The 13,024-nt window shown below is 41.4% G+C and overlaps 1 protein-coding gene across 2 annotated transcripts in view; it reads right to left on the bottom strand.

The window, feature by feature from the left end:
* Positions 1-13,024, bottom strand: part of STAC (SH3 and cysteine rich domain) — a 103,892-nt gene that overhangs the window by 20,249 nt on the left and 70,619 nt on the right. For both annotated transcript variants that reach the window (XM_024756525.1, XM_024756533.1), the window contains 2 exons: positions 7,234-7,298; positions 5,810-5,898 (listed from right to left, as the gene is read on the bottom strand). In XM_024756525.1, the coding sequence (XP_024612293.1) occupies positions 5,810-5,898; positions 7,234-7,298 (154 nt within the window). The remainder of the gene's footprint in view (positions 1-5,809; positions 5,899-7,233; positions 7,299-13,024) is intronic.

Here is a 13,024-nt window from a genome sequence, read left to right as displayed (position 1 = left end):
GTGAATAATAACTGATATCTCCATGAATGTTTTGCAGACTTCTGAATCCAGAAGCAGTGAGGGTAATGAGGCTGGTTACAGTGTAAATGTGGAGGGCAGGATTTAGTTTCATCAAAAGGCTAAGCATGGGTTATCAAGCTTTTGCTAATATGTGTGTGTAAAAATGCAGGTGTATCTGAGTGTGCGCATGTATGTGTGTGAGTGTGTGACTGTGTGTGAGTTTGTGTGTATCTGACTGTGAGTGTGTGGGAGTGTATGTGCATATGTGATGCGTCACACACATACACACTTGGCCAGAATGACTGACACATGACCTTTGTGAATTCACAAGGCAGTGTAGCATGATAGTGAAGTCAGTCCTGATTATAATGGGGTTCTCCAGTTTGTATTTCAACTAGCATTTTAAAAAGCTTTGCTCATGAATTAAGCTGGCATTCCATAAAGTGTAATTTTCAGGACTCCTCAAAAACCTGATAGTAAGGGTTTTTGGTGGAAATTGTCTAAGACCCTTAATGACAGAAAGTTATCTACTATACACGCTCATTACACTTAGAGGAACCCGGGTGCCTCTTTAACGTTACGAGACCTCAAATCATCAGCAACGGGCTGGAGAGCCCTGCATGATGGCATCACAACTTGTGTATCAGTGGTGAAATTCCATACCTAGAGCATGTCATGTCAGCAACCACAAAACCTACTCAGAAGATGAGGGACAGGGTGTCACAGCATCCTTATCACCAGACCAATTAGATAAAGTCTCCTTGGATGTGCTCAAAGGCGAGACAGAAACTTAAACTGTGTTTTTTCTACTATATATCTTTAGGGTAATTGATCAGAAGACCAGGAAATAAAACATATTGTGAAATGATGCAAATTATGAAGAGAAGGTATCTAAAATATATTGTGTGGGCTTCCCTGGTGATGCAGTGGTTAAGAAGCCGCCTGCCAGTGCAGGGGACACAGGTTCGAGCCCTGGTCCGGGAGGATCCCCCATGCCACGGAGCAACTAAGCCCGTGCACCCCAACTACTGAGCCTGTGCTCTAGAGCCTGTGAGCCACAACTACTGAAAGCCCGCGTGCCACAACTACTGAAGCCCACGTGCCTAGAGCCCGTGCTCTGCAACAAGAGAAGCCACCGCAATGAAAAGCCCGTGCACTGCAATGAAGAGTAGCCCCCGCTCGCTGCAACTAGAGAAAGCCTGTGCACAGCAACGAAGACCCAACGCAGCCAGAAAAAAAAATATATATATATATATATTGTGCACCTCACTCTGTCCTGGGCATGAAATCTCACTGTTTTTTTTTTTTACATTATCTCGTTAAATACTCTGTCTCCCTAGGAAGGAGAAAATGGAGGCTGCAAGAGATTAAACAGTTTGCTCAAACTGATGTAGCAAGCATGTGTCAGAGGTGGAAGGCAGCCCCAGGTGTGACTCTTAGACACTGCTCCTTTCTGCCCTATGCCCTTGTTCTCTCCTGCTCTCTGCCCATGACGGTGGGAAGATTATCATGATCTGAAAGCTCCAGAGATTTGGGGAGGTAATAGCAGATGAATTTATGAAGGAAGTTTGCCCTGAAACTGTAGCAAAGCTGACTGTGTGAAGCTTCTGCCTTTAGACAGTGTTTGGAGACCAGTGATGGGACCACAGAAATTCTAAGAGGAGTACCACTGCCCTAAGAATAAGGGGAAGGCACTCTGGGTTCCTCCTCTCTAAGGCTCACTCCTCCATGCCCAAACTGCATTTGGCTTAGCAGGGCTTCTGCCAAATTGTCTTAAACTCTTGTTCTTTGTGAATACGCCTATGGCTACTTTTGGTCTCTTTTTCTACAGTTTCTTCCGGACAAATCATATTCATCCTGGGCTCAAAGCCCATCTCCTCCAGGAAACACGTCCTGGTTAAACCCTCTGAGCTGGGTTTGCTTCCTCTTTTATAGTTTCCATTATGTTATCATGGACTTTCTTTGCCCACTAATTGTATATGCCAGGCACGACATTGGTTCATTCATTTAATCTCCACAATACTCATCCATTCATTCATGAAATATTTATTAAGCATCTGCTATATCTCAAGAACTGTACTACACTCCAGGGACAGAAGTGTTCGCAGATACAGACTCATTCTCATGGGCTTTACAAGGGAGATAGAAGTTAACCAAGTAACTCAAGAAATAATAGATACAAGATGAGATAAGTACTTTGAAGAAAAGAAATATGGTGTCACGAAAGTATGTAACAGAGGATCTCATCACCCAGGTTGTGCTTATCAAGAAAGGCTGCACTAAGGAAGATAAATCGGAGCTGAGATCTAGTGGGTGCGTAACAGTCAACTGGAAGCAGGTGTGTGTGTGTGTGTGTGTGTGTGTGTGTGTGTGTGTGTGTGTGTGTGTGTGTGTGTGTGTGATGGTGGTGGTGGTGCGTGGCTAGGAGGCTGAGGCGAGAGGAGGAGCAGACTGCAGGAAGAAAAAGTCCTTGGCAGGTGAGAGTGGGATCCTTTTGGGGAACAGAAGATGGAGCAGAGAGGTGAGGGGAACAATGGTGCAAGACAAAGCAGAGAAGTCACCAGGGATGAGACTGTACGGGTCCCAGAGGTCCCTGTAAGTATTCTGGTCTTGACCCAAGGAAGTGGGAGGACATTAGAGAGTTTTAAACAAAGATTTGAGTGTCATGAGCAGATCTAAGGCAGGCACAATGATTATCTCCTTTCACAAGTGTAGAAGCAGAGGCTCAGATGGCTTGTGGAACTTTCTCAGGCTTCATGGGGGTCACACAGCTAAGTGAGTGGCTTGGCTAGGGCTTAAATCCAGGTCAAGTGATGCCCACTCTTTATTCCTAAACATTCGGTGAATCCATGTTGTATGTCATTCTTTCTCTCTCACTTCTTAAGTCTGAAAAGGAAGCACCTACCTCTGGAGTATGAACAGAACTGACTGGAACCAATATTATTAAGCTCCTACTATGTTATTTAATCACAGCCATCCTATGAGGGCAGGGCTTATTATCACTATTTTCAAGATGAGAAAACAGAGGTTCAGAAAGTTAGGTAAGATGCCCTATTGTCAGAAAATAGAGATGAGAATGGTATTTTGTTAAAAGGATTTTTTTCTACCGCATGGTTTAAGGAGAAAAAGATAATTCACAAAGCACCAGTTCATTCAAGGAATGATACTAAATCCCCGAAGCATTGCCTTACACATTCTAAATCAAGAGCTTGGCTTTTAAAATGGGAACCTACAATCTCTTTACAAAAAAAATGAGTATGATTTATCACTCCAATCTTGCAGTCTATGTAACGCAGACATTTCACTTCTGGGAGTGAACAGTCCTGGTCTGCCTCGAAGCAGACTGTAAACGTTTGATTCGTGACCAGACAACTTGACTTTTAAAGGCCTGTAACCGACTAACCTAAGCACAAAAACTTACGACCACCGCCAGGCAGCTAGACTTTACTCCTCAGTACCCCAGTAATAGTCTAGATTTCTCTGGAGTTATTTTTTCCATCTGACGACTTCAGAACAATCTTCTAATACAAAACTGTGGGATCTGCATAAAGGGGAGTTGTTAAATTTTAAACTCTAGACACCCAAATGATAATCTCAAGAAGGACCCAGTATACTATTTATTGCAAAGTAAATATAAGTCACCCTTGTCTTCATCAGCAGATGGTTAACGTGGACTGTCAGTTGAGGGCAAGGCACCACCTCAGTGATGAATTCTAGGCAGGCTCTGCCTAGCAGAGTCTGCTGTATCTTTGATGGAATAGGGCTTCACCTGACAAATGCCATCTCATCCTGCTGCACCTAAGCCAGGCTGTTTAGGTAATGTTTACAACTCCAGCCAGTGAGTCCAGCATGGTGATTCTTCCTCAAGGATGGAGAACATTCAGATGTACAATAACCCAATTGTCTGAAGGAATCTCAGGAGCTAGGAACCAGGCCTGAACTCTGCCCTGGAAAGATCCAAGAATCAACTGGAAGCAGACCACAGACGAATAATGAAAACTGACCTTGGGTGTGAGCGGGGGCGTTCCCAGACTCCTGCAGGACACCCACATCTGCTACGGAGTCCCGCTGGGTGATGCACCAGGAGGGGCAGCTGAGCGGCCAGCGTTGACCCCGGTGGCATATGGGCCCCAGGAAACAGGGTCTAAATGGAGGTTTTTGGTAGCTCTCTCCTTTTTAAGGGGCTTTGGGGAAAGTGGAAGAGAAGGCTGATTTCACTGAGGAGGAACTATATTCAGGCAAAAGCCAGAGGGACCATGCCGGGGAAATGGCACAGACCTGAGATGCGGAAACGTTCAAAGAGCTCCAGGGTGGAGACAAGGCGTTCCAGAGTCATCTTCAGGGATGATCGGCGACTGATAACTTGACCTACACGGCACTCGGACAAGTGGAGTCCGCCACAGAAATGGAGGCTATTTCCCTAATACTGTGACAGTTAAGTGGTCTTCTGTGCTGATTTCTCTCTCCATGCTCTTCAGAAGAGGAGAGAACCCATCGCTAAGGGCCCATGTGGCTACAAAAGCAGCCCCTTGTATCCTGCTCTAGGACTGGAAAACACCAAAGCCTTCTCCTGAGATTACTTGTGTTTTGGGTCATAAATGGAGGGAAGGAGTGAGTTCTTTTCTTTGAGATAAGCCAGTGAACACGACATTGCAAACACCTTACTGACTACCAGTTCCTGAGTGTTTACCACGATGGTGCTGTATGTTTTAGGAACCTTATTCATTTCACCCTCACAAGTGCCTTAAGGGGAAACGGTCATTATTATTCGTTTATAAGTAAGGAAACCAGAGTAATGAGATGTTCAGACACTGCTTAAGGTCACACAGCAAGTAGGGTGTGAACACAGGACTGACTCCAGTCACACTACCCCTGAAACGCGAAGAGACTGTGGTCCAGAGAAGGACCTCGTGAGGGCCCTGAGGCTCACCTGTCCTCTCGTTTCAGTTACCATGAAGTGGGATGGTTCCTGAAACAGAAGTAGCTCCGGGTAGGAGCCAGGAGGAGCTGCCAGTCTCCAGCAGGGTGAACAAAGAGTTTTAATTTGATTGGTCAATCAGTGTTAATTTGGGCATTAAGTACACATTTTTGGTTCCCTGTTGGACCCCACAGGATGCCAAGGGCATCTGTTGCTCAACCTTCATGAAAACTCCCAGCAGCAGCTCTGGTGACGATGTGCTAACTGCTTTTTAAATTAATTAATTAATTAATTTAATTTATTTATTTTTGGCTGCGTTGGGTCTTTGTTGCTGCGCGCGGGCTTTCTCTAGTTGCAGCGAGCAGGGGCTACTCTCTGTTGTGGTGCACGGGCTTCTCATTGCAGTGGCTTCTCTTGTTGCGGAGCACAGCTATAGGCACACAGGCTTCAGCAGCTGTGGCTCGTGGGCTCTAGAGCGCAGGCTCGGTAGTTGTGGCGCACGGGCTTAGTTGCTCCGCGACGTGTGGGATCTTCCTGGACCAGGGCTCGAACCCGTGTCCCCTGCATTGGCAGGCGGATTCTTAACCACTGCACAACCAGGGAAGCCCGAACCGCACTTCTTAAAGCGTGGTCCCTGGACCAGCAGCATCAGCACCACTTGCAGACCAGCTAGAAATACAGATTCTCAAGCCCCACCCCAGACGTGCTGAGTCACAAACTCCCGGGATAAGGTCCAGCGATCTGTGTTCACCAGCCCTGCACACTAACATTTGACAGTCGTTGCTCTAAGACACTTGGAGGGAGCGCAGATTGAATTATATATTTTCACATGGAACGATACTGACTTAAAATTTTTCTTTCATTCTTTTTTTCCTTTAAAAATATTTTTACCTCATTTCCAGATCTTCATTCTCTTGTGGTATAAATTTGTACAAGGCAACATAGGTGTTCATCTGTAATTGGTCTTTGGAAAGAGGTCCCTGAAAGAGAAAATAAAAGAGAAGTGAGAGAAGGAAGGAGGAAGAAATAGAGAGAAGAAAGAAAATAGGAAATGGAGAAGTTAAATGTAATTCCAGTGTATGGATCTTAAGTGTTAAAATACCTAAATGTTATTAAATACTTTGTTCCAAACATAGATTTATTTTTAATTTCCTGGCTGAGTTTGATTTCACCACAAACTATTTGGAAACATTTATGTAGAGTTCTTTGTCAGAAATACTGCAATTTTCTTCAAATCAATTTTTTTCTTTGATATAGTTGTTTACGAAAGGTGGGTCCAGGCAAGAGAATATTCTCTCTATAGACAGGAGACATGTGAATAGTAGTAAACAACTTCCATTTCCTAAAATAGACTTTTTTCAGTTAGCCTACAATTCTGTATCTAGCATATCAAAGGGATCTGGGTATATTCATCCAGAAATTTGTTCATTCATGTTGTGGAAAAATTACAGATTTGGGCATTAGACTGATTTAATTTATGTTATGGTATCACCATCTACTGGTTATGAAACTTTGCAGTAAAGATGATAAAAGCTACCATTTTTGATGGCTTACTGTGTGCCAGGTATTATGGTACATGGATTAGCATACTCAAACCTCACAACAGCCCTGTGAGGTCGATTCCATTGTGTCCCCAATTTGTACACTATACAAGAGTCTTACAGGTATTGTGTAAACATTAGCTATTATTATTAACTACATAAATGTTAATCCTATATAAATGTTTATGCTTTATAACATACATAATTTAAAATTATATAATATGTGACATATTATATGTTGTATAGGTATACACTATATATGTAATACATAATTGTATAATACATTTAAATGCATAATACAATAAATATATGCCATATATAGAAAACATAAACACAAGTTGCACACAACTACATTATTTTTGTTTGTGATTCGCTCTGCTATCCGAAGCTCAAGTACTTTATGAAATATTATTCTGTTCTAATTGCATATGTAAATTACCATAAAATGTAATAAATATATACTTATGTACTTTAAAATTGTCATAATATATTACATAATTATATAATTAACACACTGTAGAGCATATATCAACTTGTATGTGACTACATAACAGAAACAAAAGCATACAGTATAATGCTTATCCTTTGCACCCTGGATGCACTGTAGGATTTGTTTTGCTCAATGCTGTCTACGCTATGTACCTTATAATACATTATTTTCTAAAAATGCTGGTCTGGGCCCCCCTAAATCCATTTCATGACCCACTTGGGTGGTGACCTACAGAATGATCTAAGGACCCTGTCTGGTCTGTTTTCCAAGACATCCATGAATACCTGGTGGTTTATGTTCTTTGCTTGGTCTCTGAAATCGTCAGTGCCATTTTCTGGATACGTGAACACTGAAGGAGACAAGAAAAAGCAGGAGCTTTATTAATCCAGTCACCATGTTTTGGAAACATGCTTGAAAGATGCAGCTTTATTTATTTATTCCCAGCACCATACCTTCGACTTGACCTCTCCCCACCTTTTCCTCATCCTCAGTGACCCAGCTCTCGTGTCATCTTCCACGTGATGCTCCCCGTCTCCCTTGAGCATCCTGCACCACCCTCTCTGCAGGCCCACACCTTCATACAGGCCTCCAGGCCAGCACGCATCCTCCTGCATTGCTTGGTCTCATTTGGCAGAGCTCTTCTCAGGAGCAGAAACCATGTTATTAATCTTTGTTAAATGTATCAAATCATCTGTTAAGGGGATGGTAGGTGAGGTATGGCCCAAATTAACTGCATTTGAATTCAGTTTTTCAAGTATCAGATTCTTTGATCTCTATTCAATATCTTGACTCTAGTTTCTTAATGATTTCTACATTCCATTTGCAGAGTAAAGCTTTAGTTTTAAACTTCAAAATACTTTCTCAAAAAAAAAAAATACTTTCTCAATCTCTTATTGTCAATGCATTGGGGCTGCTGTTGAGAAAGAAAATTAAATAGTGGTTTCTCATTTAGTTTGTTCTTAGAATACATAATTCTCTGCCTTTTGCATTTAAGCAGCCACTCTGTGGCCTTCGCTGAAGAAAAAGGCTTCTTACAACGGGCAGGAGTTTTCACTGTCCACACACACAGCTGTGGGAGGTCCCTGATGGGTATGGGGGGCTCTGCCTTAGCTAGTTCAATCAGTCACAATTATCTCAGAGACCAACATCATGTATCTTCCTTAAATAAAAATAAAAGGTAGCAAGTGTTCCCGAGTCTATACAATAGGGTTGTAGTGTTGAAATTAATCTACCTTTTAGATGACTTGACATTCAAAAATAACACATTAGGGCTTCCCTGGTGGTGCAGTGGTTGAGAGTCCGCCTGCCGATGCAGGGGACACGGGTTCATGCCCCGGTCTGGGAAGATCCCACATGCTGCGGAGGGGCTAGGCCAGTGAGCCATGGCCGCTGAGCCTGCGCGTCTGGAGCCTGTGCTCCGCAACGGGAGAGACCACAACAGTGAGAGGCCCGCATACCGCAAAAAAAAAACCAACAACAAAACAACAACAAAAAAACACATTAGTCTTCCCTTTGGTCCTCCTTCAGAGGATCAAGGATACCAGCAGAGGAAGAGAAACACACCACGGAAAGCTCTGTATCCTCTTTCATTTAGTGCATCGACAATCTCCACTGTCCTTAAAATGGACTCAATAACTGTGATGTAGGAAACACACTTCAGAACAAGAGCCCCAGTAAATGTACTGATGCTTAGCAAACATCTGTTGCCCATGGTTTATAGTTCCAGAGCCTGTGGGTGCAATTCCATTATCCCTAGGAAGCCAATATGCAGTCACCGGAGGCACTCGGCTTTGTAGGAAAATGGAAAATGAAGGGCCTTGTCTGCCTCAATATTTGGCTACGCAACTTCCCGGTTTTAAGAGTAGAGACGAGCAACACTCTTCTCTGGTTTTAAGTGATTACCTGAAATCTTGGCATAATTTGATTCCATAAGTATAAAACTGGATACATTTAAAGAATACTGAATGTTTGAATGGAAACATGGGAAGAGCATCTTAGAAAATTCTTGATTGATCTAAAAGGGGGATGACATAAGGTACACATGCAATATTCAGTTTGACTGATTTTATAATTTTGTAATTTCACATTATTTTAGCTTTTCATTGACTATCCATTAGCCATCACAAAAATGTGTATCATTTTGTGAACTATGCTGAAAATTACTTGAAGTGACTCCCAATGTGTTTTCAGCTATATGGTTGCAAACAGAACTGGAACACTGCCAAAAAAAATGAGTTTTTTAAAAAACCCATTCCTTCTGGCTATTTCTAAGACTTTGATTTGAGGGGAAAGGCATAAAGAAAGGTAACTATTTTACCAAAAAAATGTATCAGACACCTTTTATGTTTGGTACTTTTAATTCATTTCATTAAAAATAATTTGGCCGTTGATTTCACCCATGGACACACTCAAAATCTATTTGGCTGTTGATTTCACCCATGGACACACTCAAAATCTATGTCCATTACACAGGCATATTTTCTAATGTTACAGATGCAAAATGAATCTTTAGTTTTTGCTAGTCCTCAAAGAGCTTTCCTCTTTCCCTTTTCTATATTCTGTCTTTATTTTTTACTTTGCAGTCCTGGGAGACCCATGTCTGCCTCAAGCTGATGATTTGGTTTTTCTTCTTTAACCTGGTCATGTACAAGTTACATTATCAGCTTATTTGACATTGAGTCACATTTGCATCCCCAGAATAAGTTCAACTTGGTAATTATGCACTGCTTTTCTAAAATGCATTATTGGATTCAGTGCACTAAGATGATTTTATTTCAGATTTCTGCATCCATATTCACGAGGGGGACTAGCCAGCGATTTTGTCTCATGCTGTCTTCCTTTGATTTTGAGGTATTATACCAGTCCCATAAATTAAGTTAGAGAATGCTGCTGCCCGTCCTCCTGTGCACCTCCTGTTGTCCTGAAAGAGCTTATGTAATCTGAAAATTTTACCTTCCTCAAATGTTTTTTTAAAAATAAATTTCTTTATTTGTTTATTTTTGGCTGCATTGGGTCTTCATTGCTGCGTGTGGGTTTTCTCTAGTTGCGGCGAGCGGGGGTTACTCTTCGTCACCGTGTGCGGGTTTCTCATTGCGGTGGCTTCTCTTTGTTGCCGAGCACCGGCTCTAGGTGCGCGGTCTTCAGTAGTTGTGGCTCGCTAAGCCCGTGTACCACAACTACTGAGCCTGCGCCCTAGAGCCAGTGAGCCACAAGTACTGAGCCCACGTGCCAGAACTACTAACGTCCGTGTGCCTAGAGCCTGTGCTCTGCAACGAGAAGCCACCACAATGAGAAGCCTGTGCAACGCAACGAAGAGTAGCCCCAGCTCGCCGCAACTAGAGAAAGCCTGTGCGCAGCAACGAAGACCCAAAGCAGCCAAATATAAATAAATAAATAAATATATTTTAAAAAATGTTTGGTAGAATTTATTGATAAAGTTGTCTGGGATAAAGTTGTCTGGGCCTGGTATTTTTGTTGTGCAAAATCTTAAAATATTGAGTGTTTCCAACATAACTGGAAGCAAAGTCAAGTTCTCTACGTATTTCTGTTTCCTCGAGTCAGACTTCAGTCATTGATAAGTTTCTTGGCATCTGTCCATTTAAAAAGTTTTAAATGTATTGGTATGAAGTTTGTCATAAGATTCTTTCTTGTCAACCTCTGTTACATTCCTCCTTTTTAATTACTTTTTGCTTCATCTCTCTCTCTCTCTTATTCTTAAAAAGTTATTAGTGATTGTAAATTTTTTTTTAAAGAACTGTTTTTAGAATTTATTGACCTACCTGTGTCATTTAATAATTTCTTCTCGTTTTTTTTTTTTTTGCGGTACGCGGGCCTCTCACTGTTGTGGCCTCTCCCGTTGCGGAGCACAGGCTCTGGACGCGCAGGCTCAGCGGCCATGGCTCACGGGCCCAGTCGCTCCGCGGCATGTGGGATCTTCCCGGACCGGGGCACGAACCCGTGTCCCCTGCATCGGCAGGCAGACTCTCAACCACTGCACCACCAGGGAAGCCCTCTTCTCGTTTTTATTAATGCCTTCCTTCTGCATTCTTTGGGTTTGTTCTATTTCTTTTTCTGACTTCTTGTATATGATGCTTAGATTATTACTTTTCAGCTTTTATTTTTTAGTGGAATAATTTTAGCGCTAAATACTCTAAGGCACAATTTTTGCTGCATCCCACAAGTTGTGATAGGTAGTGTTTTCATTATTATTCAGCTTTAAATATATTTCAATTTTCATTATGACTTCTTTTTTTGACATATGAGCTTTTTAAAAATATGTTTTTAATTTCCTAAAGTATGGGTTTTCCTAGTTATATTTTGAATATTGATTTCTATCTTGTTTGCATTGTAGTCAGAAAGATGTGTTCTGTATCATATTAATTCTGTGAAATGTGTGAAACTTGCAGTATGGTCCAGTAGGTGAGCAATTTTTATTTATTTTTTTGTTGCATTGTGTGGCATACAGGATCTTAGTTCCCTGACCAGGGATTGAACCCATGCCCCCTGCAGTGGAAGTGCGGAGTCTTAACCACTGGACTGTCAGGGAATCGTCAGCAATTTTTATAATAGTTCCATACATTCTTAAGAAGAATGTGAATTTCCCATTTGTTAGATGGAGTGTCCTTTTAATTTTATATTATCTTATTTTTTAATTGAAGTAGAGTTGGTTTACAATATTGTGTTAGTTTCAGGTGTACAGCCAAGTGATTCAGTTATATATTCTTTTGGAGCTCCAGCTCGCCGCAACTAGAGAAAGCCTGTGCGCAGCAACGAAGACCCAAAGCAGCCAAATATAAATAAATAAATAAATATATTTTAAAAAATGTTTGGTAGAATTTATTGATAAAGTTGTCTGGGATAAAGTTGTCTGGGCCTGGTATTTTTGTTGTGCAAAATCTTAAAATATTGAGTGTTTCCAACATAACTGGAAGCAAAGTCAAGTTCTCTACGTATTTCTGTTTCCTCGAGTCAGACTTCAGTCATTGATAAGTTTCTTGGCATCTGTCCATTTAAAAAGTTTTAAATGTATTGGTATGAAGTTTGTCATAAGATTCTTTCTTGTCAACCTCTGTTACATTCCTCCTTTTTAATTACTTTTTGCTTCATCTCTCTCTCTCTCTTATTCTTAAAAAGTTATTAGTGATTGTAAATTTTTTTTTAAAGAACTGTTTTTAGAATTTATTGACCTACCTGTGTCATTTAATAATTTCTTCTCGTTTTTTTTTTTTTGCGGTACGCGGGCCTCTCACTGTTGTGGCCTCTCCCGTTGCGGAGCACAGGCTCTGGACGCGCAGGCTCAGCGGCCATGGCTCACGGGCCCAGTCGCTCCGCGGCATGTGGGATCTTCCCGGACCGGGGCACGAACCCGTGTCCCCTGCATCGGCAGGCAGACTCTCAACCACTGCACCACCAGGGAAGCCCTCTTCTCGTTTTTATTAATGCCTTCCTTCTGCATTCTTTGGGTTTGTTCTATTTCTTTTTCTGACTTCTTGTATATGATGCTTAGATTATTACTTTTCAGCTTTTATTTTTTAGTGGAATAATTTTAGCGCTAAATACTCTAAGGCACAATTTTTGCTGCATCCCACAAGTTGTGATAGGTAGTGTTTTCATTATTATTCAGCTTTAAATATATTTCAATTTTCATTATGACTTCTTTTTTTGACATATGAGCTTTTTAAAAATATGTTTTTAATTTCCTAAAGTATGGGTTTTCCTAGTTATATTTTGAATATTGATTTCTATCTTGTTTGCATTGTAGTCAGAAAGATGTGTTCTGTATCATATTAATTCTGTGAAATGTGTGAAACTTGCAGTATGGTCCAGTAGGTGAGCAATTTTTATTTATTTTTTTGTTGCATTGTGTGGCATACAGGATCTTAGTTCCCTGACCAGGGATTGAACCCATGCCCCCTGCAGTGGAAGTGCGGAGTCTTAACCACTGGACTGTCAGGGAATCGTCAGCAATTTTTATAATAGTTCCATACATTCTTAAGAAGAATGTGAATTTCCCATTTGTTAGATGGAGTGTCCTTTTAATTTTATATTATCTTATTTTTTAATTGAAGTAGAGTT

The sequence above is a fragment of the Neophocaena asiaeorientalis genome, unplaced genomic scaffold (assembly GCF_003031525.2).
Source record: "Neophocaena asiaeorientalis asiaeorientalis breed wild unplaced genomic scaffold, Neophocaena_asiaeorientalis_V1.1 scaffold265, whole genome shotgun sequence".
In the NCBI taxonomy this organism is placed as follows: Eukaryota; Metazoa; Chordata; class Mammalia; order Artiodactyla; family Phocoenidae; genus Neophocaena; species Neophocaena asiaeorientalis.
The sequence above is the reverse complement of the archived record's forward strand: the minus strand, read 5'-3'. Positions and strand labels throughout refer to the sequence as shown.